This window comes from Odontesthes bonariensis, chromosome 23 (assembly GCF_027942865.1).
Source record: "Odontesthes bonariensis isolate fOdoBon6 chromosome 23, fOdoBon6.hap1, whole genome shotgun sequence".
NCBI lineage: Eukaryota > Metazoa > Chordata > Actinopteri > Atheriniformes > Atherinopsidae > Odontesthes > Odontesthes bonariensis.
The window spans coordinates 16770437-16793264 of NC_134528.1; the positions used below are offsets into that span (position 1 = coordinate 16770437).

At 42.1% G+C, this 22828-nt stretch overlaps 3 protein-coding genes across 7 annotated transcripts; all 3 read right to left on the reverse strand.

The window, feature by feature from the left end:
* Positions 1-265: 265 nt before the first annotated feature.
* smarcd2 (SWI/SNF related BAF chromatin remodeling complex subunit D2) lies at positions 266-9867 on the reverse strand. 2 transcript variants are annotated; one of them, XM_075457372.1, is made up of 13 exons: positions 9288-9867; positions 7822-8021; positions 6792-6834; positions 6582-6704; positions 5465-5584; positions 4720-4815; positions 4524-4625; positions 4259-4420; positions 3967-4064; positions 3260-3398; positions 3024-3146; positions 1054-1155; positions 266-963 (listed from the first exon to the last, which is right to left on the reverse strand). In XM_075457372.1, exons 1-13 carry the CDS (start codon positions 9438-9440, stop codon positions 910-912), a joined length of 1515 nt encoding a protein of 504 aa, XP_075313487.1. In that variant the 5' UTR covers positions 9441-9867; the 3' UTR covers positions 266-909. The 2 variants fall into 2 exon arrangements, with proteins under 2 accessions (XP_075313487.1, XP_075313488.1); XM_075457373.1 differs by having other exon boundaries at positions 3260-3395; positions 9288-9866.
* A 2470-nt stretch (positions 9868-12337) lies between these two features.
* On the reverse strand, positions 12338-16324 carry atxn7l3b (ataxin 7 like 3b). Of its 4 annotated transcripts, none has more exons than XM_075457498.1 (9): positions 16199-16324; positions 15647-15695; positions 15422-15545; positions 15130-15262; positions 14799-14970; positions 14381-14481; positions 14254-14276; positions 14109-14154; positions 12338-13264 (listed from the first exon to the last, which is right to left on the reverse strand). In XM_075457498.1, the coding sequence occupies exons 3-9, from the start codon at positions 15470-15472 to the stop codon at positions 13185-13187; spliced, it is 606 nt and encodes a 201-aa protein (XP_075313613.1). In that variant the 5' UTR covers positions 15473-15545; positions 15647-15695; positions 16199-16324; the 3' UTR covers positions 12338-13184. The 4 variants fall into 4 exon arrangements, with proteins under 4 accessions (XP_075313613.1, XP_075313614.1, XP_075313612.1 ...); XM_075457499.1 differs by having other exon boundaries at positions 16148-16324; XM_075457497.1 differs by having other exon boundaries at positions 16144-16324.
* A 718-nt stretch (positions 16325-17042) lies between these two features.
* LOC142374009 (nucleolar transcription factor 1-like) lies at positions 17043-22391 on the reverse strand. The gene is made up of 16 exons (XM_075457496.1): positions 21991-22391; positions 21705-21880; positions 21227-21304; positions 20873-21028; positions 20718-20782; positions 20553-20631; positions 20369-20424; positions 20031-20175; positions 19852-19893; positions 19713-19781; positions 19537-19592; positions 19245-19434; positions 19098-19145; positions 18942-19004; positions 18148-18216; positions 17043-18053 (listed from the first exon to the last, which is right to left on the reverse strand). Exons 1-16 carry the CDS (start codon positions 22007-22009, stop codon positions 17991-17993), a joined length of 1374 nt encoding a protein of 457 aa, XP_075313611.1. The 5' UTR covers positions 22010-22391; the 3' UTR covers positions 17043-17990.
* Between the last annotated feature and the right edge of the window lie 437 nt (positions 22392-22828).

A 22828-nucleotide genomic window follows, 5' to 3' on the forward strand; every position in this document is an offset into this window, starting at 1 on the left:
CGATTCCTTTAAGTCTCTGCAGCGTTTTCTCTCTTGGTTTGACACAACAGCTGCATTCCTATTTTGTCATCAAAAGCAATGAACCTTCTCGGGAGGCCTGGATCTCCTCATTTCACCAGGCTCTCTACAGTTCCCCTTCCTGGTATTAAAGCAAAGAAGCACACCAATAACGCATGAAAAAAAGGCTTGTAAACATTCAAGGAGTATAAGAGAAGAGCTGATGAGCAACAACCGGACAGTGGCTTGTATACAACATAAATCTCTCTTTTCTTTTTTTTTTTTTTAAAGGTGGAGCTCTAAAACAATCCTCTCTTGACGTAGCAAATATTTTATTTCCAACTGTAAAACCATCCCACAAAGCAAAAACAACACCTAATATTGTAAAATGATTGTTATAAAAGGGTTCCCATTTCCACTTTTTAAGAATTAAAAATTTTCTGGTTTAAATGTTTTATAGTATGAACACACACACACACACACACGCGCTGTAAGCGTAATCTATCACACCTCCCGCTTGTTTCCAACACACATCAGGCGTCGTCCTAACGTGAAAGTTAGTTATGGCTTTTAAAAGTGAAGCTAAAAAGATGTCATTTTTTTAAACGGCACGTGGCTGGACGGGGGAAACACCTCAAAAAGCACCAGTGCTTACCAGATTTCAGCTATTTGTACCATCAGAAAAGTAAAAAAGCAAAACAAGGCGACGATTACTCCAACAGGCTCAAAATGGCAGACAATCAAAGGCAAACATTTTGTTTAGGATGTATAAATCATCACTTTGGTCCCATTAAAAAAAATAATAATAATCCGTGATTACTTAAACTTGCACAATCATCTAGTTTCTTTTCTTTGAGAAGTTAATCTTTGATGAGTAAACAAAACTGGCTGTGACTCCTCCAGGATAGGTGTTTAGGTGAGTCGGATACCCAACACCTGCTCCAGCTCTTGTCTTCTCTGCTGCACCTGTAACAAAGAAAGGGTGCGCCTTAAGACAACAAAGATCTGCTCCTAAACATTTACGCTGCGCACTGCATTGCCTCTGGTTGTACTCACTTTGGAGTAAACGTATCTGCCCACTGCCTCCGGCACCCACGGAGCCTGGTAGAACTCAGCCTTCCTCTCGTCCTCCGGGTTTCCGGTCACATCTGTCATCAGCTGACGAAACAGAAATGCATCGCTGAACACAAGAATCCACTGTCTCACAAGTACATGAAAACAAAAAAACAAAAACAGGCTCCCCACTTTGCAAAAAGAGATTCAACGCAATCTGCCGCTGCCCTCGGATATCCAACCTAAAACTAAATTACACGACGAGGAAGCCTTCTATCAGGAGGCTCTCTGGACACGAGCTCGTCTCAGATGGATGGGAGGACAGTGGACACGTGTTCTTTGGCACGTTTCAGTTACTTTGGAGAAAACTGGTTCTACGTGCCCAAGTTGAAAAAGACTGTCGTCTGATGGTACGGGAGCGCATCCGTAACCACGACTTGGATATGTGTGAAGGTTTCATTGATGCAGAAGTCGGTATTGGAATTTTAGAGAGCTGCATCTTGGGGGCAAGTGGTCATTTCAGCAGGACAATGTTGGACCTTATTTTGTTCCACTTACAGCAGCACAGCTTCAGAGACACAGCGTCTGTGTGTGTTCAACTGGCCTGCCTGCGGTCCAAATAAGTGACCGATTGAACATTTATGGCACGTCTATGAAGAGGAGAACCGGAAGACGACGACCGCAGACTGTAAAGCAAGAATGGGCGCAGATTCTTCTTGCAAAACTACAAGAATTTAAACCTTTTGGTCCAAGATTAATAAAAAAAGTATCATTAAAATGGGAGCGATGTAACACGGTGGTTTTTGGAGGGTTTTGCTAGCATTAAATTCAGGATTTGTTTAAACTTCCTCAATACGATGTTTTTTTTAAGAGAAGGAAAAACATCTAATTTGCACTTGAGTCCGCTAACATACAGGTTTTAAGACAAACCAAGTCTTTTTTTCTTCTTTTTTTTTTAAAAAGAAGAGAGCTCATTGTGCCCATCCCTTATGCAATGGGATACACCGCCACTGGTTAACTAAGTAACTAGCTGTATACTTCCCAAAATGATTTGCAATTAAAGCCTTGAATCAAGTTAGCTCAGTCCTACGGGCAACGCTGCATCGGACACCACGATCCAGATTGTGAAAAGAAGATTTTAAAAGAAACTCACAACCACACAAATGTGAACGTAATCAGTGAAAATACAGCAGCGATTCAAGGTTAAAGAGGAGAAAAAGAGACAGCTGACAGTGCTGACAAGGGCTTAAAGGATAAGACCGGTTTTTTGACATTGGGCCCTTGATTTCACATTATAACATGATGTTCTACTCACCCCTGCGTGTTGTTGAACATTTGGAGCTGTTCCGAAGATATTCGCGAGGCGTCTGGCTGCTCTCTTGAGATATTCGGCCATGAAACGGTTTCCTATGGGCAAGCTTATACAGGTACAAACTATGCTGTTTATAATTTATTAATTACTCTACACCAGCACTGATAACGTGGAGGTGCGTCGCTTACTTAAAAAAATCCGGGTTACTAATTTTGAATTTTAGCCGAATGAAATAGGCAGCAGGTCTGTGGGCTGCCTGTGGCAGTAGCACGACGATGACGTCAGTAACACCCACTTTACGACAAAAAAATCAAAATTACAATAACCCGGATTTTTTTAAGTAAGCGACGCACCTCCACGTTATCAGTTCTAGTGTAGAGTAATTAATAAATTATAAACAGCATAGTTTGTGCCTGTATGAGCTTGCCCATAGGAAACCGTTTCATGGCCGAATATCTCAAGAGAGCAGTCAGACGCCTCTCGAATATCTTCGGAACAGCTCCAAATGACAAACAACAAGCAGGGGTGAGTAGAACATCATGCTATAATGTGAAATCAAGGGCCCAATGTCAAAAAACCGGTCTTATCCTTTAATGAAACTAAACACACATCGTAAACAACTTAAAACGCCACCCATAAGGACTCCAATGGAGAAATGTACCTTCAGATCTCGGCACTGAGACTTCAACCAGTCCTGGATGAAATCTTGTGGATTATTGCTGAAGCTCAGCATGAAGTCTCTCTCCGTCTTCAGCTGGTTGATGTACTCGATCGTTTCATGAATCTGAGGTGGAGACAAACAGGAAAGGCACGTTGTTTGAAATGAATGTTTGAAAAATAAAATAATAATAATAATAAAGCTCATTGTCATTTCCAAAAACATTCCCGGGACCCGACCTTAATCTCAAGAGCAGCAATTTCCTGTTGGTTGGTCGTGGAGGACAGGAAGCTGTTCATCTGGCCCTTCAGAGGGTCGTCCACCTCCACGTCGATATCGTAGCACGCCGTCTTCTTCTGATCCGTGGGGTCCACACTGCTCCAAGGGACACACACAAAGAGGAGATGTCCTGGCTACTGCTGACTTGGATGTGTTAACCATGATTTCTGGGAGCAATTTAAAGTTTTGAGTCATCAAAGCACCGGATAGTTTTCCACTTCAACTTAGCCCATCTTGCAAATCACGACAGGTTTCTTTGCAGAGTGCAGAGCATATGCGGGTGCAGCTATGCACCGTGTTCGCTGGCAATGATTTTCCAAAGTGTTTCCAAACCCAAGCAGTGATTAGTTTTAGCTTCTGGCTTTGTCCCCTGATTACAAAGAGCTCTAACATACAGCAGATGATATTTTCAAGATTCAAAAAGCTTTATTTATCCCGAGGGAAATTGCTGTGCAACAGTTAAGGTACATTTTCACGTCCTATATATTATCTTCATGCCATTTTCCAATAAATAGAACATTAAATCAGAACAGTGTTTGAAGTTATGCAGAATCCAAGCCTGAGAACCGAGACCGTGACAGAACGGGCAAAGCAGGCAAAACTAAATCCCGTACACAGGCACAGACGCGTGAAGAGCTGAACGAGCCACACTCCCATACTCCCATACCTGATAATGTGATTGATGATAATGGGGTCGGGGTGCTGCAGCAGGCCTGCCAGTTTCATGGGAATCTCAGAGAACCTCATGCGGGAACAGCTGAAGATCTGAGCATTTCGTTAGAGAACAAAGGAAGTTAGACGGCCGAAAGGTAACTTTTATTCTGTATCACGCAATAGCTGTACAGCTGATCTGGTAAAAGAAGCAGCAACACTTCACACAAACAAAGAGAATAATTCTGCATATTTACTATCATCAATGCAAAATGTGATTTAACAGAAATAAGAAATCCTACCATTACCTGTCTAAAATAGCGGTTGCAGTTGATGTACTCCTTCTCATGGCCATCCTGCAGCTTGTTGTTCTTGATGTAGAGCCAGAGGGCTTGCATGATGCTGGCCCGAGTCTGTGTGTGCACACCCAAAAGACGAGCCAAGCGTGGGTCCAGTTTGTACTGAGGGGGCTGAAAGGGAGGGGGGTGTGGGAAGAAAAAAAAAAGGCATTGGGACAAGGCGAGCGTTGTCTGCCAAAAATAAGAAAGTCAAATAACAGGGAGAAAACTCTACCTGGTGGTCGAGCATGAGCAGAAGAGTGCACTTAACGTTGACGTCACCCGGCCTTTTGACCTGGAAACCATCCGTCTCCTGAGTGGTGGGCATTCTGTGCCACTGGAAGATAGGAAAAGAGAAATGAACATGAATGGGGTTTTTTTTGTGTGTCAATGTGCATCCAATTGCATCCACAACTCTTATCGTGTCATACCTCCACTAAGTGATTGTCGGGTCCGTACAGCTCCTTGTCAAGCTCAATCACCAGGCTTTTGAAGAAAGATGAGAACTTCCTCTTCTGCTTGCCAGGCTGCGAAACACAGAGAGCACAAAAGCGTGTAAAAATGCAGCAGAAAGGAGGAAAGATTTCCATAAGTGTTTTCTTACTGTGCGGTGTCAGTCTGCAGCTGCATTGTTTAGCTCTGACCACATTGGGGGTTAGGAACCAAACTATTGAGTAGAAAAAGCTGTTGCACCCCCACCCTCTGCATTGCTCTGTCAAAGTCTGTTTGCTCAACGTGACCCCTTTCCCTCCTTCCTCGACAGCCCTTCTCTTTTTCTGTTACTCCATGCAGCGCTCCTACGCACGTCTAAACCAATGAGCAAGAGCAGAAAAATTAACAGGAAAAAAAAAAAAATCCTTCTTCTCTGGCCCCAGATGACACAATACGTTGGGCTGGAACTGATGGAGGGAGGGGAGACATGTAAGCTCGTGGTATGAAACGGCCAGTGGTTTCAATTCTGCATTTCAACAGAGCGTGAGTGCATGTGTGTGTGTGTGTGTGTTAGAGGTTGTGGGGTGGGATGGGAAAGCTGTAAACACACATCTGGCTGCCTGGTCTGAGCCAAGGACAGAGGCCAACCTAAATTTCCAGATTCTGAAACCGAAAAACGTGTCGACACAAATGGTGAGACAGAGCAAGAGGATTCAAAATGTGGCCGCTGCGTTGTTCACTTACTTCCTCCAAAAGTTTGCCTTCCACTCGAAGCTCCCAGGAGGACACTTTCTCTGCCTCCTCTCCCTCGGGCTTGCTGGGAGTGTAAGTGTTGGAAATGTAGATCCGCAGCTTGCGCTTTTGCTGCGTCATTAGAAGAAACGGGGAGATGCAAATTTAGGTCACGATGTACTTAAGTACCAAGAAGTTCACAGCCACTGCAGAACGTTCCTCTTTTGTTGCCTGTGAAAACTGCTGGGTTCATTATTCATCAGTACCACGAAGGGTAGGGCCGTGCGGTAAACTTTGCGGGACACACCTGACCATCGAAACATCTTTCGTAGCTCATTGACCGGGTTCTTACAGGTCAGGTTTGCATGTAAACATTCTTGATAAGGTGATGTAAAAAATAACCAGCCTTCTTTGACACCTCACTTGAGACTTTGGGGGCTTTCCACGTTGCGGCCACAGGCTACAATGGCCGGTGACTCTCCCGTGTATACCCCGACACAGCTAGAACGCGTCAAATAGCCAAAGAAATGAACAAAACAAGGATATGCCGTTTGAATCTAACGTGCGTTCTGGATCCTTCTGTTTTGAGAGTTACATGGAGACGTTTCTGGGGAGTGCCTTGACATAACTTTACGAATCTTTTTGTGCTACTCTTATCACCTTTGAAGCAGGAATTTGGCAAGTAACTAGGCTGTGGTCTGTTTGGGGTGTTATCTTACAAAGCAGACTGAATCCGGTCGTGCTATCTGTATGGCTCTGGAGGACCTCTCAATTTACTTTGTGTATGCCACAGATGGACCAAAATGGAAAGAGATTGGAATCAGATGGGCATATCTGCAATTTCAAATTAACTTGATGATTTATGGAGACAACTATTTAATACGTAGACTGATTTAATGTAGATGCGACATATGTCAGCCTTTCTCTTTGAGACATGGAGGGATGTGCCTTTAGGCTACTCGTCAACATTTTTCATTTCATTTCTCATTCACACACTGAACACATAACTGCTGCTCTGCTGAAGCTTCTCCAGGAGTGTCTGCCATCGAGCAGCGCTTCGAAACTCCCGACCCAAAAATATCTTTTCATAATCCTAAAGATGACACCCCTCTTCGCACAGGAGACGTACCATGATAGGTTTCTTGATGGCCTCCTGAATCTCCATGCGCTTTCGGGCGATGGTCTGATCCAGCTTCCTTTCAAAGGCCAGGAGGTCCATGTAGGCCTGGGACTCTGGGACCAGGTCCCTGATCTAAAGAACAGCAGAATACTGAGAACTGATGAAAGATTAACTGCTTAATTTTTTTTTTTGGGGGGAGTGGTGTCAGAGTTTACTTACCCTCTGTGGCAGAACCTTGTCGGCCATCTTGCGTCTTTTCGGTCTAAAATGCACAAAAAGGAATCACATGAAGGACCATTTTCCACAGCACTGTTCATTCAACTTGAGGAGGCGACATTAACAGACCACATAAACGTCCGTCTCTACAACACAGCGAAACCCATTTCTAAGAATATCACAACCTAAAACAGGGCCACGCTGTGTTGCGTCTCATCATTTCTTACTTAACCAATTTGTGGGGAACGCACTCACCGACACATGATACAAGATGAATTGAAACACTATATTTGATTATCAATTATTTGCGGACAACTTCACAGTGCAACAACAAAGTCTTGGTCAATATTAACTTTTTATTAAATCTGCTGAAAGCCTTCCTGAGGTTTCCACTTATTACTGTCACTGAGCTTACAAGAGACATTTTGTTTCTTTAATTCAATTCTACAGTTCTGAATTCATTCCTCAGTGCCTTAATGAGACATTGGGACGGTTCGAGCACTGTGGCTCACCATTCCTCCAATACTGGGAATTCGGTTACAAAATAAACCTTACAACACAACAGACTCATTGTGCATAAGGCTGTTAATGCTGCTTCACATTATGGCTCGCCACATTTATATATCGAGGCTTCACTGAGCAGTTTGAAATAAAAAAAAAAAAAAAGAAAAACACTTGTGTCTGCTGCTATGAAAGTAAAGGCCAGTCATAAGATACTGGTATGCTCGTGTCTGCGTGAGCTGAGCTGCGTTTTTACCCGTACGGCAGCTTTGGAAAGCATTTAGAGTACTTTTGTAAAGATCAATAATAAGGGAGGGACTAATAAGGAGGGAATAATAAAAGATTCTGCCCAACATATGTGGCATGCCTGCAAAAGTTAACAACAAAAAGACTTTGTTGTTGCTGTTCTCTTCTAAATTGTGAAACCTGTTCAAAAAGGTTGAGGCAGAAACTATTTTGGATTCGGGTTCCGTCCCTCGGCCTCAGCCTTGTATGTCTCCTGCTCTCACACAAACACTTCCCCACAGTTTACCCTCGTCTCAGGCCTCCCAGTGCCTCATGCTGCTGCTGTTGGTGCTGCTGGTGAAGGAACCGTTTCCTTGAAGCATCCATGCCAGGGGGTCCCATGCCTGGCCTCATGGGAATGTTACCGCCACCGTAAGAGGGACCCGGCAGCTGACCCCCCATCACCCCCATGGGGCCCCCCACTCTGTTGGGTAGCATCCCGAGGCGCTAAAGAAAAGAGGGGAGGTTACAGATTTGATTTCAGATTCACAGATATCCAAAAACTCCTAAAAGCCCTTCTATCTTGCTTAGTGAGGGTCTTTACCTTTCTAGTTCTCTCAGATTTCTATTGAAGGAAACATAAATCACCATTCATATATCCGTTATACAAGGGCGATGGTCCGATTAAATGGGAACGTCAAACTAAACTGGACTCAACTGTGCGTGTGACCGTAAGGAGCAGAAATTTGAAAATCTCAGTCGGCTTTGATTTTATCAGCCCATTCACTTTTCACAAAAGCGGAACGCTGTAATAAATCCACGTGAAATAAGTCATGAACAAGTTATGAGACCAGCCAAGGCACACGATCAGGAATATTTTACAACATCACCAACTCCACCAAAGTGCTTTGCTTCTCTAAAGGCAAAGGTTTATACCTTGCAATTCGCTGCACAATTCAAAGAAAGGCAACTGTAATGGCTATAGATCACTGAAACAAAATGTCTCCATATGTGATCTCCAAAGTCTTATTTTGTGAAGAGTTATGTGGGAAAACAATGTCTCTGCCAAAAGCAAAGTATGTACATTCTAGTTGTGATGCTTTATTGTGATTTAACCGCTGCTTCATTGGCATTTTAATTTTGATGGACAAAACTAAAAATCCCGCCTTGTTCGTTTGGCCTCTCCTTCAACAGAAACACAAATATCTGTCTCCCCCATGGCTCCAACTGCCAAAGAGGAGACAGTTATGATGATGCGTGTCAGCTTCGACCACATCAAGCTGCAGATGGTGGCAAAACTGGGATAATGTATGCAGGCTTGCCCCTGCGCAGATGGTGGTGATGATAAACTCACTTTTGTTGTCAGTTACTGACAGGAGGCCGAGGGCAACCACGTGACTTTCCCGTTCATACTTGAACAGAACATATTTGTGTGACACTTATTACACTTAAATGTCCAGGCTAATGAAATGTACGCCAAGATAAACGTCTACTAATGCCTTATTAAAAAGTTATACTCAAATTACCGATGGCAGGAAGCCATAGCAGAACCACTTCGATGGCGGAAGTAGCGTCCACGGGATGATATTTGAACAGTTACAAAGTTTGTTCTTGTTGAGGGTAGTTTTTTTTTTTTTTCTAGAAATCCTGCTTACTTGCTTATCGTATTTGCTCTAAAGGGCATCCGAGGCAGCATAAACTTAAAACACACACACTTAATGCTGTTCTTAGCTCTAAGTATTGCATAAACAGAGGTCTGTTATAAAAACCAACCTGGGGGTACTGGGGAGCGTTGTTCATGCTCCGGGTGTAACCCGTCGGGGGCTGCGGCATCCCTGGCATCCTCATGCCCGCAGTGTGTCCAACATTCATGTGGCTCAGGTTTGGATTCATCTGAGGACCCGTGAAGCCCCCTCTTGATGCCATATTCTAGATCCACAAGTGGTTAAAAGTGAAGGGAGCTTGAAACGAACTGCAGTCCAAATAAAAGTGTGGAGGGCTTGGAAATGAACGACACTCGGGAAAAGTCGGAGAGAAGCTGTTGCGAACCGCCGTTACTTTGACTGAGATCCAACTGGTTTGACAGCAAGCACCACTGTCAACAAAAAGCTAGCTAATGTTAGCTGGTTTCCGAGCGTTTCAAGTTCCGGGATTTGCTTCTACGTTGTAACTGCTCGTTTTCCTGACACCAAGCGGTGACTGTAGTTTGTCATCTCCCGCCCACACAGAAAAAAACCCCAAATAAGAGCTACCTCACCATTTCACTGGGAGGTTCATGTGAAATATAATCCCTGACTTATCAGCAACTCTTCGTTTTACAGCTAAATCAAGTTTTCTGAATCCTGCCCACACACACGCGATGCAATAATGCTGCCTTTACAGCCCTCGGAAATTGAGATGTTCCACATTTTAGGGCACGACACTGGTTTCTATCCGGTGAGCACAACAGGAAAGAAATAACAGTATAATTTGGATGTATTTCTCTCGTTTATATTGTTAAAGTAGTAGCTCATTGTATGTCTATGATATTAAATCTTTGTACTTTGGCTCCTGATGCATGTTCATTCTCATTTTGCGATTCGCAATTAGTTTCTGCTTCCCTCCATTCGGCCTGCTCGCGCTAGGACAGAAGCCCAAACATATCATTTCTTATAACTTGACCACAAAAAAAGAAAACAACTTAATGTTAAACGAAAATTTAGCATCAATTTCACAATGCACAACACTTGATAAAACATTTCTTCTCTTTTCAGAAATGTAGCTGTGTTTTAGGCTCTGTAATGTTTTCTGAATTGGGTTTCCTTTTGGTTGCCTTTTATGAGAAGATGTGTTGCATGATGTTTTCTGAAATATTGCTGTTCCTTGAGAAATGCGTTTTCTCTTTTTTTAGCATTTGCTGACATGTTGTGTTCTCTTTAATGTTTTGTTAAATGATGCTGGGTCTTCTGTTTTGCTGTTGCTGAAAGGTTTTGTTTCAGATAGGCCACCGCAGATATTTCCATCCCATGTCCAGTTTCCCAGTTTGCACACTCTTGATTCCTCCTGGTATCTCCCATCAGAGAGGTGAGCAGTGGAGTCGAGGACAGACATTTGACAAAATGAGACGACCTTTCTTTGGGAGTACCACTCTACACCAACTACAATTAGATAGTTTTGTTGCAGCCCATTATTTTTGTCGAGCATCAAATCTGTTCGGGACCATTTTTATATGTATTTTAACTCAACTGACAATGTAGAAATAACATGAAGTCCCTCTCAGACATCTGGTAAACTCCCTCTCTCTACATTTCTTTTTCCTTTGGGTACCTTACAGGAGTTGAGATGTCCTTGAAAAAAACTAAAAAATAAAATTGTTTCTCACCGATACCCCCCCCACATGCACCATGTGACTGTTGACAACAGATTTCCATGAACAACATGTCTCACAGTGGGTTATAATATACAGCTAAAGGCTACTTCATTATTTCCCCTCACACACAAGGTTCAAATCACACTTTAGTAATGCCTTCTGGCTAAAGGATGTGTGTTAATTAGTTTTTGTGTCTTCTCACATTACAAGAACCATCTCCTTGAGGGTTGGTAAATTGTAGCAATCATTCATTTGACAGTAAGTCAAGAGCCACATGAGACCAATTTAAAATAAATACTGGAAATCTAAGAGCTTGGGGCTTTGAAACAAAATTAGATACTAAAGCATTAACTACCTTAGCTGATGTGGCTGATATGTAGTATAAATTGCAGTGTTTTGAACCTGGGATCTCTTTAAGTCAGGAGCTCTGAGACAGTTGACCCCTTGGCCAGTTGGCAGTGCAGCCATGCTACATAACGCAAGTCTATGGGGACAGGACAGCTGGGGCAGCCTAAGTCTTCAGAGAACATTAGAGTTCACGTTAGTTCCCATAATAGCTTAAACGTGAATACAGTCAGCCAATTGCTGCTGTTTTAAGTCCGTTCAGATCAACAAATGTTTGCCGTCCTTATTTGCTGACATGAACTTGTGGGTTGTCGCAGGGACAACAAGGTTGGAGTTGGAGTTGTGGCAAAACGTTGGGATCTAAGACCAAAGAAGAAGAATTCTTTGTTTGCCTGAAAGCATCAATGTGTTAAAGAAATGTTTACATATTACATTCTGGTGCTTTGCAGTTTGATGCTATTATACTTAAATAATCAAATATCCTTTTCAACCTTTTATTTGATTTTAACCCTCTGAGGTCTATGATCACACAGCCGTGACGAGATTACATGACGTCATTACGGCTCACACCCCAGAGGGTTAAATGTCTGGGATGTAAATGGTGGTTTAACAAATCAAATCAACTGGAGTACTTCAATAAAACTCTCGGGAAACCTACTTGTTTTCTTGAGTTTATAAGATGTTGTGCTTTAAACTTTGCAGTTCATGTAATACTGCGGAAAGATGGAAATACTACGCTTTTGTCTCCACAGCATTGATCCGACCGCTGCAGTGGATATACCGCCGATTAGAATTACAAAAAAAACATTGTTAAACCTTAATCATATTTTGAAGCCATCTCACTCGATGTTGAACTTTAGGAAAGGCACACAAAGGCAACCTAAATGGTTCCCTCTTGGTAGGAGATAGGATCTTATATAGCTTAAACTGGACAAACCATGATGTGGCTGCTACAGCACAGCTGTCTACAAAAAAAAGAAAGAAAGACAGACAGACAGACAGACAACCTCCGAGTTTCCTATCCCATCAAAATAACTGTGGATTGTTTGACCAACAGCATCCCCTGTTGGTCAGTACTTCCCTGTCTTCTCAGGGCCTTGCTGCATGTTCAAATGAACACAAAACCTGCGACAGGTAACAAATCATTTATTACGCTAGACAGATGAAACAAACTGAGCCATGATAGCAGCAATTCAACTATTAGAATATTTACACTATCACATCACACCAAGGACATATGTGACTCTTTACAATGTAAACACATGATACAAAGACAGACTTGAATGCTAGAAAACAAGCTGTTCTATCCACCAAAAAGAAAAAAAAACAAAACAAAAGAAACCTGCTTTCTGCAGCAAACACCTGCATGTACAATCAGAGGTTCAGTAACTGAACATTTCAGAACAGGTTTCCACAGGTGAACGACAAACAGAGCGGCTTGTGTTGCGATTCAGCTGAAGAACCATGACCCTGACAGTGAATGTGAAAATGAAAGACAAACCATTAGCAATGATTGTCTCTGACATTATTTTTCGACAAATGAGACTTCGAAAAAGCGAAGAAACGTCCGTACACCTCGTCCATTCTGTATGTGAAGAAACAATATAGTGATCGTGCAGACTGTTGCACTTACACGGCGGCCCCTGCTCAATTAGATTCCATCGGTCTTCCTCTGTACAGCGAATTGTATATTGTGATGTTCACCAAAAACAATCAACTAAACAACAACAAAACAAAAAGAAAAAGTGTTCGTACGATGATTCTGTGAATAAAAATAAATCTGTCAAGTATAGAGTGGGAGCTCAGGACTGCTTTCGCAGAGCAGCAAACACCAAAATGTCACCTATAACATCAATGTCCATTGGTTTTATAACATAATGAACCAAAGCTGAAGTGCCATTGGTCTCCCTCGTGTGTGCCTTTGTGTGTTTGTTCACACATAATGGTAAAAGAATATGCATTTGTAGCCGAGTGCGTTACTGAGAGAATGCCTCATCTTTCATCAACATGCGTGGGCTCTCCTGGTTGTCCATACGACGTCTAGGCCCCATCACGCCTGTGCGGGAATCAAGAGCAGGACATTGTTTGTTAAACCCCAGAAATGGAAAGTTATTCAAACACAGAGAAGTGACTAAATAGTGTTACAGGAACTGGACAGTGTGCAGATAATTACAGCTGTTTGTACAATGTGCACACAGGAGCCGCTCATCCCGTTTCCTCTAAAGTTGCAACACTGGGTGAAATATACATTAAAAAATAAGATGCAACCATCTTCCGTTCTACTTAGTACAGAGATGGCATATCTGCATGGTTGGTGTAGTTGTTAGCAAGAACATTTCCGGTTTGAATCGTGACAACGTGTCTGCATGTTCTCCCTGTGCATGTGTGGATTCTGTTCAGGTTCTCCGGCTTCACCCCAACGTCCAACACCGAAGGCATGGTAGTTCTAAATGGACCCAGGGAGCGAGCGTGAGCATGTTTGGTTGCTTGTCTCTCTGATCGACTGGCGAACTGCCCCAGGTGTACCCTGCCTCTTGCCCAGAGGCAGACTGTACATCCTGTGATATGAAACTGTTCTGGCAGTATGCCATTTTCTCAATCTGATTAAACCAGCACAATTTTGTGGACTTTTCATTGCGACCTTAAAATAGTTTTGACTTGCAGATCATGCGATTTGTCCGTCAGCATTGAGAAATGTCAGTTGTCAGTTATCAAAGAGGTACTGCAATCTCTCAAAAGCGTTTCTGTACTACGTAAACGCTGCATTGTTTACCATCTATAATATGAGCACCCAAGTCTCTGCACTCATGTCTGTGACTTGATGCGATGCGAGTGGAGTAAGAAAAAAAAAAAAAAAATAAATAAAAATAAAAAAAAATAAAAAAAAAGGGAGAACTTACTGGTTTTATGCTTGAATGACTTGGATCTTCTTGGTGAGTTTGGATTCTGAGGTGCAAAGGAGGAAGATATTTCATTTGTTAGAGAAAAAGAATGACACGGGGAAAAAAATTAAACCATTTACGCAATGACCAAAAGTTGAAGTACCTTATCTGATTTTCTTTTCTTTGCTGTAAAAGAATCACATACATGTTTAGATGACAAAAAGGAGAAATAGTTGAAACATTTCAATGAGACCATTTTTGTGAAGCTTAAATTCGTATCAGAGCATCACCTTTCTTTTCTGCCCCATAAGACCAGTCGTTATCATTAACGTCGTCATTATCCTCTTGGTCACTCTCTGACTTGTTGTTGGTGTTGTTACCAGTGACTATTCTGTACAAGAAGAGGGCATAACACACACTCTAACTCAGTATTTCTATCTCAATTAACAGTTTGATCATAAAGCAAATGTATTACTGGGCAAAACTACTTTTTGCTTTTGCAGCTACATTAATTTTTTTTTGTTGAAGATTCTGATTTATGTTCAGGAGCCCTACACTGACTAGTAAGTGATAGGTGCATAGCCAGATAATGAGCTTATTATCATTGTCGGCTTCGGGACCAATTTTACAGATAACATTAGAGTCCAATAAACTCACAATATGAGAGATTACCCCCGTGTTCACTCATTTGCGGTTTTCCCGTTATACCTGCGGTTGGCTATGCGACTGCTGTTGCGTCCCATCCCGAGGCATTTCTCCAGGTGTGGGGCAAAGCGAGAAGCAGCGATGCTTCGACTGCAGTTGGGACATACACACTCTTTGTTTTTCCACTGGTTGTACACTTGGCCAAACACATCCAATCCAGGCTGGTCCACAATTTCTAGATATTGACATCAAGATTTGAAACAATTTAAAAAAAAAAAAAAAGTTAATGATTTATAGAGATGTTATTGCCTGGTTGCATTATTCTCTCATGCACACTGACTTTTCTCCCTAAACTATTAGCAATCAGGTGAAATAATGGGCGGATTGTGCTCACCAAAGTCCCTCATGCTTTCTTGGTCCGTGTCGTCCAGGAAAAAATAGCCCTGCTTGACAGCTCGGTGGACCTCGAAGCAAAGACCCAGGCATGCATCCTCCACCAAGTCAGACAGGATGTCCTGAGCTAGGGCCTGGAAGGGCGGGTAGAAAGATTGCTATTTGTGTATGCGGTTACAACTGTGTGTTTGCATCCAACAGCTCTGCAGTGTGCCTGCAGACATCATGTGGATGGTTTTTTTTTCCCCAAGTCTGTTTGCAGCATTATCACACTGTAGTCTTCTCCAATGTACCTCCAGCTTGCTGTTGTCCAGGCTGGACACTGAACCCTCCTCCATTTTCATTTGCCAGAACTACCAGATGAGCAGACACCGCTGTGGTCATGCTGTAGCGCAGCAAGCATTGGCCAAAACAGGGCTGCAGCAGGAGAAGCACAGTTAGCGACACGATGGCACCAAATCCTCCTGAAACAATGGATGCCAGTCAGGCTGTGGTCAGTATTTGACGCAGGTACTTACAACTGCACGTTGAGCACGGAGCCAGGGAGTCAGTTCCCACGATTATAACCTGCGTATGACACAAAACAGCAACTCAATGTCGTGGGACACCAGAGAGGGAGGGGGGGGCAAGCATGACGTTAGCTCAACACTCCCCTGCTGCGCTGAGAATTACCATTCAAAGAAAACAAAGAACGGGGCTATGAATAGGCTGCTGCTGGAGGAACTGAACATACCAGGAGGTTACAGGAGAGGCCAAATCCTGCGCTCCAAACTACCTCTCCAACAGCAACCCACGAGCCAAACATGCAGCAGACCGGGCTGGACAGTTGTAGCCAGTGTTACACGTTTATTGAATTACTTTGCAGCTGAGGAAACATCTTACAAAAGCGAGGCTGCTCGTCCCCGAACCGAACAGCGCTGCTGCGCTGCTGCACTGCGGCTGTGCGCCTCCCCGCTCCCCCCCAGCAAAGCCCGGCGGAGGAAACGCGACACCCGTACCCAAGCGTAAAGCTCACCTACGTGCAATGCGGCATCCACGGCCTCGCGAAGCCCTTAATTGAGTGTATTTACCGATTTCGGCAGGCGTCCATCTTTACATCACAGAGATCAGACGGGAGCAATCGATCGCTGCACGAGTTTCCAGGATGCGCCTCCTCTCTGCTGCCCCGCCTGCCGGGAGCTCACCCTCATCTCATGCAGGGCATCATGTGACCGCGCGTTTCCGCGTGAAACTCGTGGTTTAACTGGGCTTCTGTGTGGATTTGCATCACTCCATCCCACTTCCACGCCTCACTCCATCCCACTTCCACGCCTCGCCCCTAATTGTTTCCAGTTGTTTGAACGCCAACGACCAAAAAAAGAATCACAGATGTAACTGAGAAACAAACCTTCCACGACTTTAGAAACAATAAAATGTGTAGGGGAATAAATGGCAAAAATAAAATCCATGACTTTGTCACAGTATCTTTACTGTGAGACCATATTAGGTGAAAGCAGTACCGTCATCGTCAAGATCAGAAGTGAAAAAGTTTGCTGAATAGTGACAATAAATCTCTTCACCTGAGCTGCACTTTGAATATTTGTCTGTTTAAGGGCCCCCTGTTAGCCCAACGTTATGCCCACTTTGGTCCAATTAGTTGTACCAATCTTTTGGTACATTGTGATAAATGGCAGTATGTATGTTATTGTCAGATGAACCACCTTCCTGCTGCCCCCTACAATCTCCCTGCATTCCGAGACCAGAACTCCTGCATCCAAACAATGGCTGTATCCTGATCGCCGGAGCCTTTTCCAGGAACTATGGTCTTTCAGGGCATCCTTTCCTCGACCCCCTCCATTTCCAGGAACCTGGGCTTAAACAAGAGTTCTGGGTGGAGATATTTTAGCCCTAAAAATTACCCTACAAAGGAGGTAGTAGTAGCACTAAACATTTCTGATTCTTCTCATACTCTGTTTTATTTAATCACCATAATTAAGACTTTTTTTTTTTATCCGTAAACAGTCTTGTTTTATCATCTCTACTACAACGTGATGGATTTACTGACTATACACTACAGACAGATGGTTTAGGCTCAGGCTTTAGCTTTTATGGTGAAGGAGAACATAGCAAAACTTAAGTCATCAACCCACAACAAGAAGTGAATGCAAAAGTGTCTAAGAGGTAGTGGGAGCTCTAACTTTTCCACAGTGGAGAGCAGCTTTGAAGAAGCAGGATTATGAGAAAGAAAAGAAGATGACAGAAATCAGCTGGATGAGGAATCGGGCGCCTTCATTGAAAGCAAATCACACCATATAACATCATACAACATAAGTTGACACCTTTTTCCCTAATTCAGCACAAGTTTCAGACATAACAGGTGGGCGCACAGTTTTGCAGCCGGCAGAAACAACCTTCTTGCTGGCAAAAACCAGCAGCCCTCATGTGACTGAAGTACAGAGGATTTTACCTGATCCGTTCTGTCGCTTACATCATACCTTGTTTAAGTAGTGTTGGCGAAGGACGAACTGAGAATGAATTTTATACATGTCTTAGACATTGGGAATTTGATTGGATACAAGTGTTTTTCAGAAGTCTCTTAGTACGGATAGACTAGAGTTATAAAGATCTTAAGGAGAGTCACCACAGATCATTTTTCAACTTATCGCCATCACGATGAAACTTGCATTTAGACAGGTTGTCATTCGCACGGTATGAGATAAAGAAGTCCTTCAGTACTGTCCTTCAGGACAGTACTCCAGTTCACAAAGTCATGTTCACAAAGTCAAAGTCAGTCTTTTATAGCACCGCTTCATTGTTGTCTTTTCAGAATCTCGGAGTTCGACTTGTATGTGTGTGGGCTGCTGACGTCCATCTCATCAGCATCTAAAAAATTTCGAACATGATGATATCATCCTCCTCCTCTTCTTCTTCTTCCTCCTCCTCCTCCTGTGGATAAGCAGTTGATATTTAACGCAGGACGTAAAAAAAAAAAAAAACTACATTCATTAAGTTTTTAAACAGAACACTAATTTTCAACAACCATTTCCAAGTCCAAAATGTGCCCCTCTGAGTCACTGCTGCTGATCACAATTTCTTCGTCTTCTGAGTCCTGTGTGACATAAAGAAGGTATAAACTTAAAGGAGGTGTATTTTGTAAGGATTGGATAGAAGTCAGATTTCCATGTCTGGATTTAAAACACTCAACAGAATACCTATAGAGCATTACTGGCTCAACTATTTCTGAAGTGAACGACATATCTAATAACTGCTAAAAGCAAGAACAAAATAGTCGTCACTTCCTGCTTTTGAGGTACAAGGAAGGCAGCATAATGTGAAGCTAAAGCAAGGAGGAGATGCACAGAGAGGGGGCTGGTTATTCTTGTAAAGGGATGTAAACGTTACCCTGTAAATCTGAACAGCTCACTGAATGACACAGTCCAAGTTCTACGGCTCCAAAATAAAATGTTGCATATCCCCCCCCCCCCCCAAAAGCTTTTTAGTGTCACAGTAACTTCAAACATCCAAATAGAATAAAAAAATATATCTATATTTTTTCCATAATATGCTTTTTAATGAAGAGTGCAACAAGCAATTTCAATTGATTAAGTATAATTTTTAATGCATGCCGAGTATTGCTGCGCTGGAGGGTCCAACGTCCCTCGGGATCAACAGATTGTCCATTTCCATAATTTAGTCCATAATTATGTTATAAAACTCTAACTATGTATTTACCGTTATAGTACCATTATGATCCATCTTTTCTAGTTGTAAATATACACAAAAACATACGAGTCACAAGTAGTACCATATGAGGTCAAGTAGAGTCCAACTTACTGAGGGCTGTGGCTCTTTTTTGTTACACATTTTCTTTGGTTGGTCCTCAAGATATTTCAATCTCTGCAAAGTAAAATGTTTTACAGTTTTAAGTGAACCACCTGAGAACATGCATCAGAAGCATAAAGGGGAAGATTCACGGTTTGGTGCGCTTACAGAGGGGTTACGTGCCCTATAATCCGCCTGCTCTTCTGGTTTCAGCGTCTACATGAACAAAGTAAAGCAATTTCAACTTCACACTGAAAGTTAAGAAGAAATATATATATACACACATTACAAATGTTAAATCTAATGTTTAACTACCTTAAACCACCTCTGCAGCTCCACTGCATATTTTTTCATCTTTACATCTAGTTTTGCTTTTAAGCGTTCCTTCTCCATTGCAGAAAGTTTCCACCACAATTTGTTGGCTTGCACAAGGCGCTCCTTCGAATTTGACATTTTCTCCTTCAGAAGTTGCAATTGCTCTTCACAGAAAATTTTATGAACAGTTCTGGGAGAAAAAAAAAAAAAAAAGAAAGGAAAAAAGGTCTGTTTTCAGAAGTCAGACTGAATTCTCTCTGGGACATATCCAACGTTTAACAGTCATACTCACGTAGGTGGCATCTTAGGTTCACTGGATGATCTCTTCACATGTTTGACTGTGCGAGTCTGCACATTTATAGAAAAATACAAAAAAATATATATATATATATATATATCTTTATAAGTGGACATTAAACCATATGTTCCAAGAACATATTCACGAAATTGTCATGAAATTGAGCCCACCTTTTTCATCTTGAGTTTTCCAATGCCGTTCTCTTTGAGGATCTTCTGCTGCTCCTCCTTGTCAAACCCCTGAGAAACATGTGAACGTTGTCAAGCAAAGTCTGTTGGACATTAGCTCAGTCCAAGCCTCATAACTTACCCCGAGATATTTGTCCATCTTGATCAGGTACTGTCTCCTCATCTGAAATAATGAGCAAAGAATGGAATTACACATAGAGAAAGTACCCTAACATAACCTTGATTAGTCGTCTTTTAAGATACACACGTGCACACATAAACCTGAGTGTGTTTGTGTACAGTATCAGGTTGTGGCCACACCTCTTTGCAGCGATTTTTGTACTCTGCCTTCTTTGCGTCGCTCAAATCTCGCCAGCCACTGGCCCACACCGTCATCAACTTTTGACTTGGACCCTTGAAATGGATCGATTTGGGTTGCTCCTGGCAGAATAGTGCATAACCATTGCTAAAGACAAGCACAAAAAGACATCAACATCAATATATTCTGAGCAGCCAGCGAATTGAAGAATCTCTGCTAGCTTTAAATGGTTTAAATTATTTGGAGTCAACAGTAAATTGCGATGATAAGGATGATGGGAAGGTTACGGCTTGGAGTGAACAGAGTCTCTGGGAAGACCTCAACAGTGTGTGCAGCTTACGGAACTGGCTTTGGAGGCAGACTCACTCCATCCTCAGTACAGTCTTTATTCTGCCGCTGCAATCAAAAGACCTTCTGTCATTTCAACTGCAATTACTAAGCTGAATATTACGGTCGCTCGCCTAACCATGCAAATCTTACGCAGCAGTTCATAGCAGCACACGCTCAGGGTGAAAAACACTTACATCTGCAGGGCCCTTCTTCTTCTTTTTTCTTATTTTTGTGGGGACTAAGAGCTCAGAGGAAGCTTCTGCATACTTCTCCCTGAAAGATTAAGAATTAGCTTGAAAAACAAAGTTACACCAACTTTGCCGTACAACATTTGAATAAAGTGCGAGTTCATTTGATACCTAAAGTCCTCCATCATTCTTCCGTATTCTTCAGTTGCAAGGTCATAGTTCCTTCCATACTCAGTCTGCAAAAAGTCAAAACATTGTTTCGTGATATTCGTGGCTTTGTGACAAATGGTTAGCATTTTGAAGCAGCCGCTTCAAACAGACCACACCTTTTCGTCATTCGAGAGCTGATTGAACTGCTCGACTGCGAACTTGAAAACCTTCGTCGTTCTCAGTTTAGGGTTCTCCTTTCTAAACTTGGCCAAATTCTCTTCACAGTAGGCAGCCGTTGGAGGAATGGGTTTCTTTGGGTACTCCGGATGGATCTGTGGTAAAAAAAAAAAAAAAACAATAAGAGAAAGCAAAGAAAAAACACTTGCTGTAAATTCACAGAATGAAATAGTTGACCTGATGAGACAGCTCTCCCGTGTCACATTCCCGTTTCATTTACCCAACCAATGACCATCAAAACACAGTCGGTCTAGAACACAACACCGAGTTACGGAGGGCTCGATTTTGCTTACCTTGAAGTTACGGCTAGGATTTGAAATCACTTCTTCAGCTTCAACAATGAGCTCCGGCAGGGTACGAATCTTGCGCATCTAAGCAATGAAAAAAGTAAAAAAACAGAGACAATGACACCGTTTTATAAGTAATTTCAGTTCAAATCCATTTTCAAAACCACACATGTCCTGTTAGTAGAAGGAGATAAAAACAATTAAGGTAAACATCATGATTATATGTGACTTTTTTAATCCATCCCTTAAAGTTATTTGATATAAATCTGCTCAAATCTGAAATCAAGTAGCCCCGTCTTAATGTGTAGCATAACGATTCAATTCTGCGCAGATAAAGGAACTTGTGACAAGCGATGTTGTAGTTTATGAGTCCAATACATCAAACAGATACAGTATGAGGTCATCTCCACAACAGCTAATACAGTAGTGGGACTTTTTGCTTTGTTAGATAAAGGGCAAATTTAAAAGATAAAACGAGACTCACCTTCTGCATAATGCTCGTCCACTTTTCTTGACACTCCTCGGGGGAAAAGGGGGAGAAAGCCACCTCATTCCAGTCTATAGCTTTCAGTCCTTGGCGATAAATGCTCCCACTCTCACGGCCTGGGACGCTGGCTTTCAGTGCAGCCAGAAGCTTCAGGAGGTTTCCCTTATTCCACCCTTTAATTACAGAACAGGAACAATGTAAAAATATCTTATCAAAGAAATCACTTAAATTCAGAATTTCATCTCAAGATGTGAAGCATTAGGTTTTATTTAAGTGTACCTACCGGATTCTACGGTTTCCATTCTTGCTTTACTCGTTTCAAAAACCCAAATTTGGTTCGTATAAAGGTTATAAGTAAGCAGACTGAAAACTTAGCAAGAGACCGATACTCCAGGAAACTGAACAACAACATTAGCTTGTTGGCTAAAAAGTCTAACTTTTCTTTTTCAGTAGGCGCTGGCTACAGAAGACAAATATATCAAATGTTGCTGTTATCATCTTGTTTACCTAAAAAGATAAAAACAGCGCACAACAGCAGACAAACACATGGGCTGTGTTTCGGTTCTGTAAACCTACATCCACACCAGCCACCATGAGGAATAGATGGGACCCTACAGCCAATCAGAAACTAGAAGAAAGGAGAAACGTCATTAAAAACAGCCAGCTACAATGATTATTGGTGGAAAGGCAGGCGCCATCTGCTGACTGGGAGGGGATAGAATAAGAGTCTGAAATACCAAAAAAATATTTGCGGCACGGGGTTAAACGGTCAATTTACAGTGCAGTTCAAATAAAAACTAATTAAAAAAAAAAAAATCAACGTAACCGATTTGCTTTCCAAATGGCATCAATTTCTGCAAGTATTGTTTAATCACATTTCAGTTACATAATGTAAAACATTTCCATTAACAAAACAAATCTGAGGTACTTTTTCTTGATATGGAACTTTTCTTGTCAATCCACTGTCTTCCTCTACTCCAATACACTAGTAACTTAAAATTAAGATTTTTACATATACATGGTAATTGCTGGAAGCTTGATATAACTTCACATTTATTAATGTTTTATGATTGTGTGCTCATATATTTACTCGAGTAACATATTTAGTTCAGGACTTAAAA

Coding starts and splice junctions, on each gene's coding strand:
- LOC142374009 (XM_075457496.1), bottom strand. Junction 19,146..19,244: donor AGCTGCAGAGGTGGTTTAAG/GTAGTTAAACAT, acceptor TTGTTCATGTAG/ACGCTGAAACCAGAAGAGCA. Junction 19,005..19,097: donor ATAGGGCACGTAACCCCTCT/GTAAGCGCACCA, acceptor TTTACTTTGCAG/AGATTGAAATATCTTGAGGA.
- atxn7l3b (XM_075457498.1), bottom strand. CDS start 15,472: ATGAAAATGGAGGAGGGTTCAGTGTCCAGCCTGGACAACAGCAAGCTG. Junction 14,277..14,380: donor TTATGGGGCAGAAAAGAAAG/GTGATGCTCTGA, acceptor ATTCTTTTACAG/CAAAGAAAAGAAAATCAGAT. Junction 13,265..14,108: donor GTCATTCAAGCATAAAACCA/GTAAGTTCTCCC, acceptor ATTCCCGCACAG/GCGTGATGGGGCCTAGACGT.
- smarcd2 (XM_075457372.1), bottom strand. CDS start 9,440: ATGGCATCAAGAGGGGGCTTCACGGGTCCTCAGATGAATCCAAACCTG. Junction 8,022..9,287: donor ACGCTCCCCAGTACCCCCAG/GTTGGTTTTTAT, acceptor TCTTTTCTTTAG/CGCCTCGGGATGCTACCCAA. Junction 1,156..3,023: donor CTCAGTGCCGAGATCTGAAG/GTACATTTCTCC, acceptor CTGTTTCGTCAG/CTGATGACAGATGTGACCGG.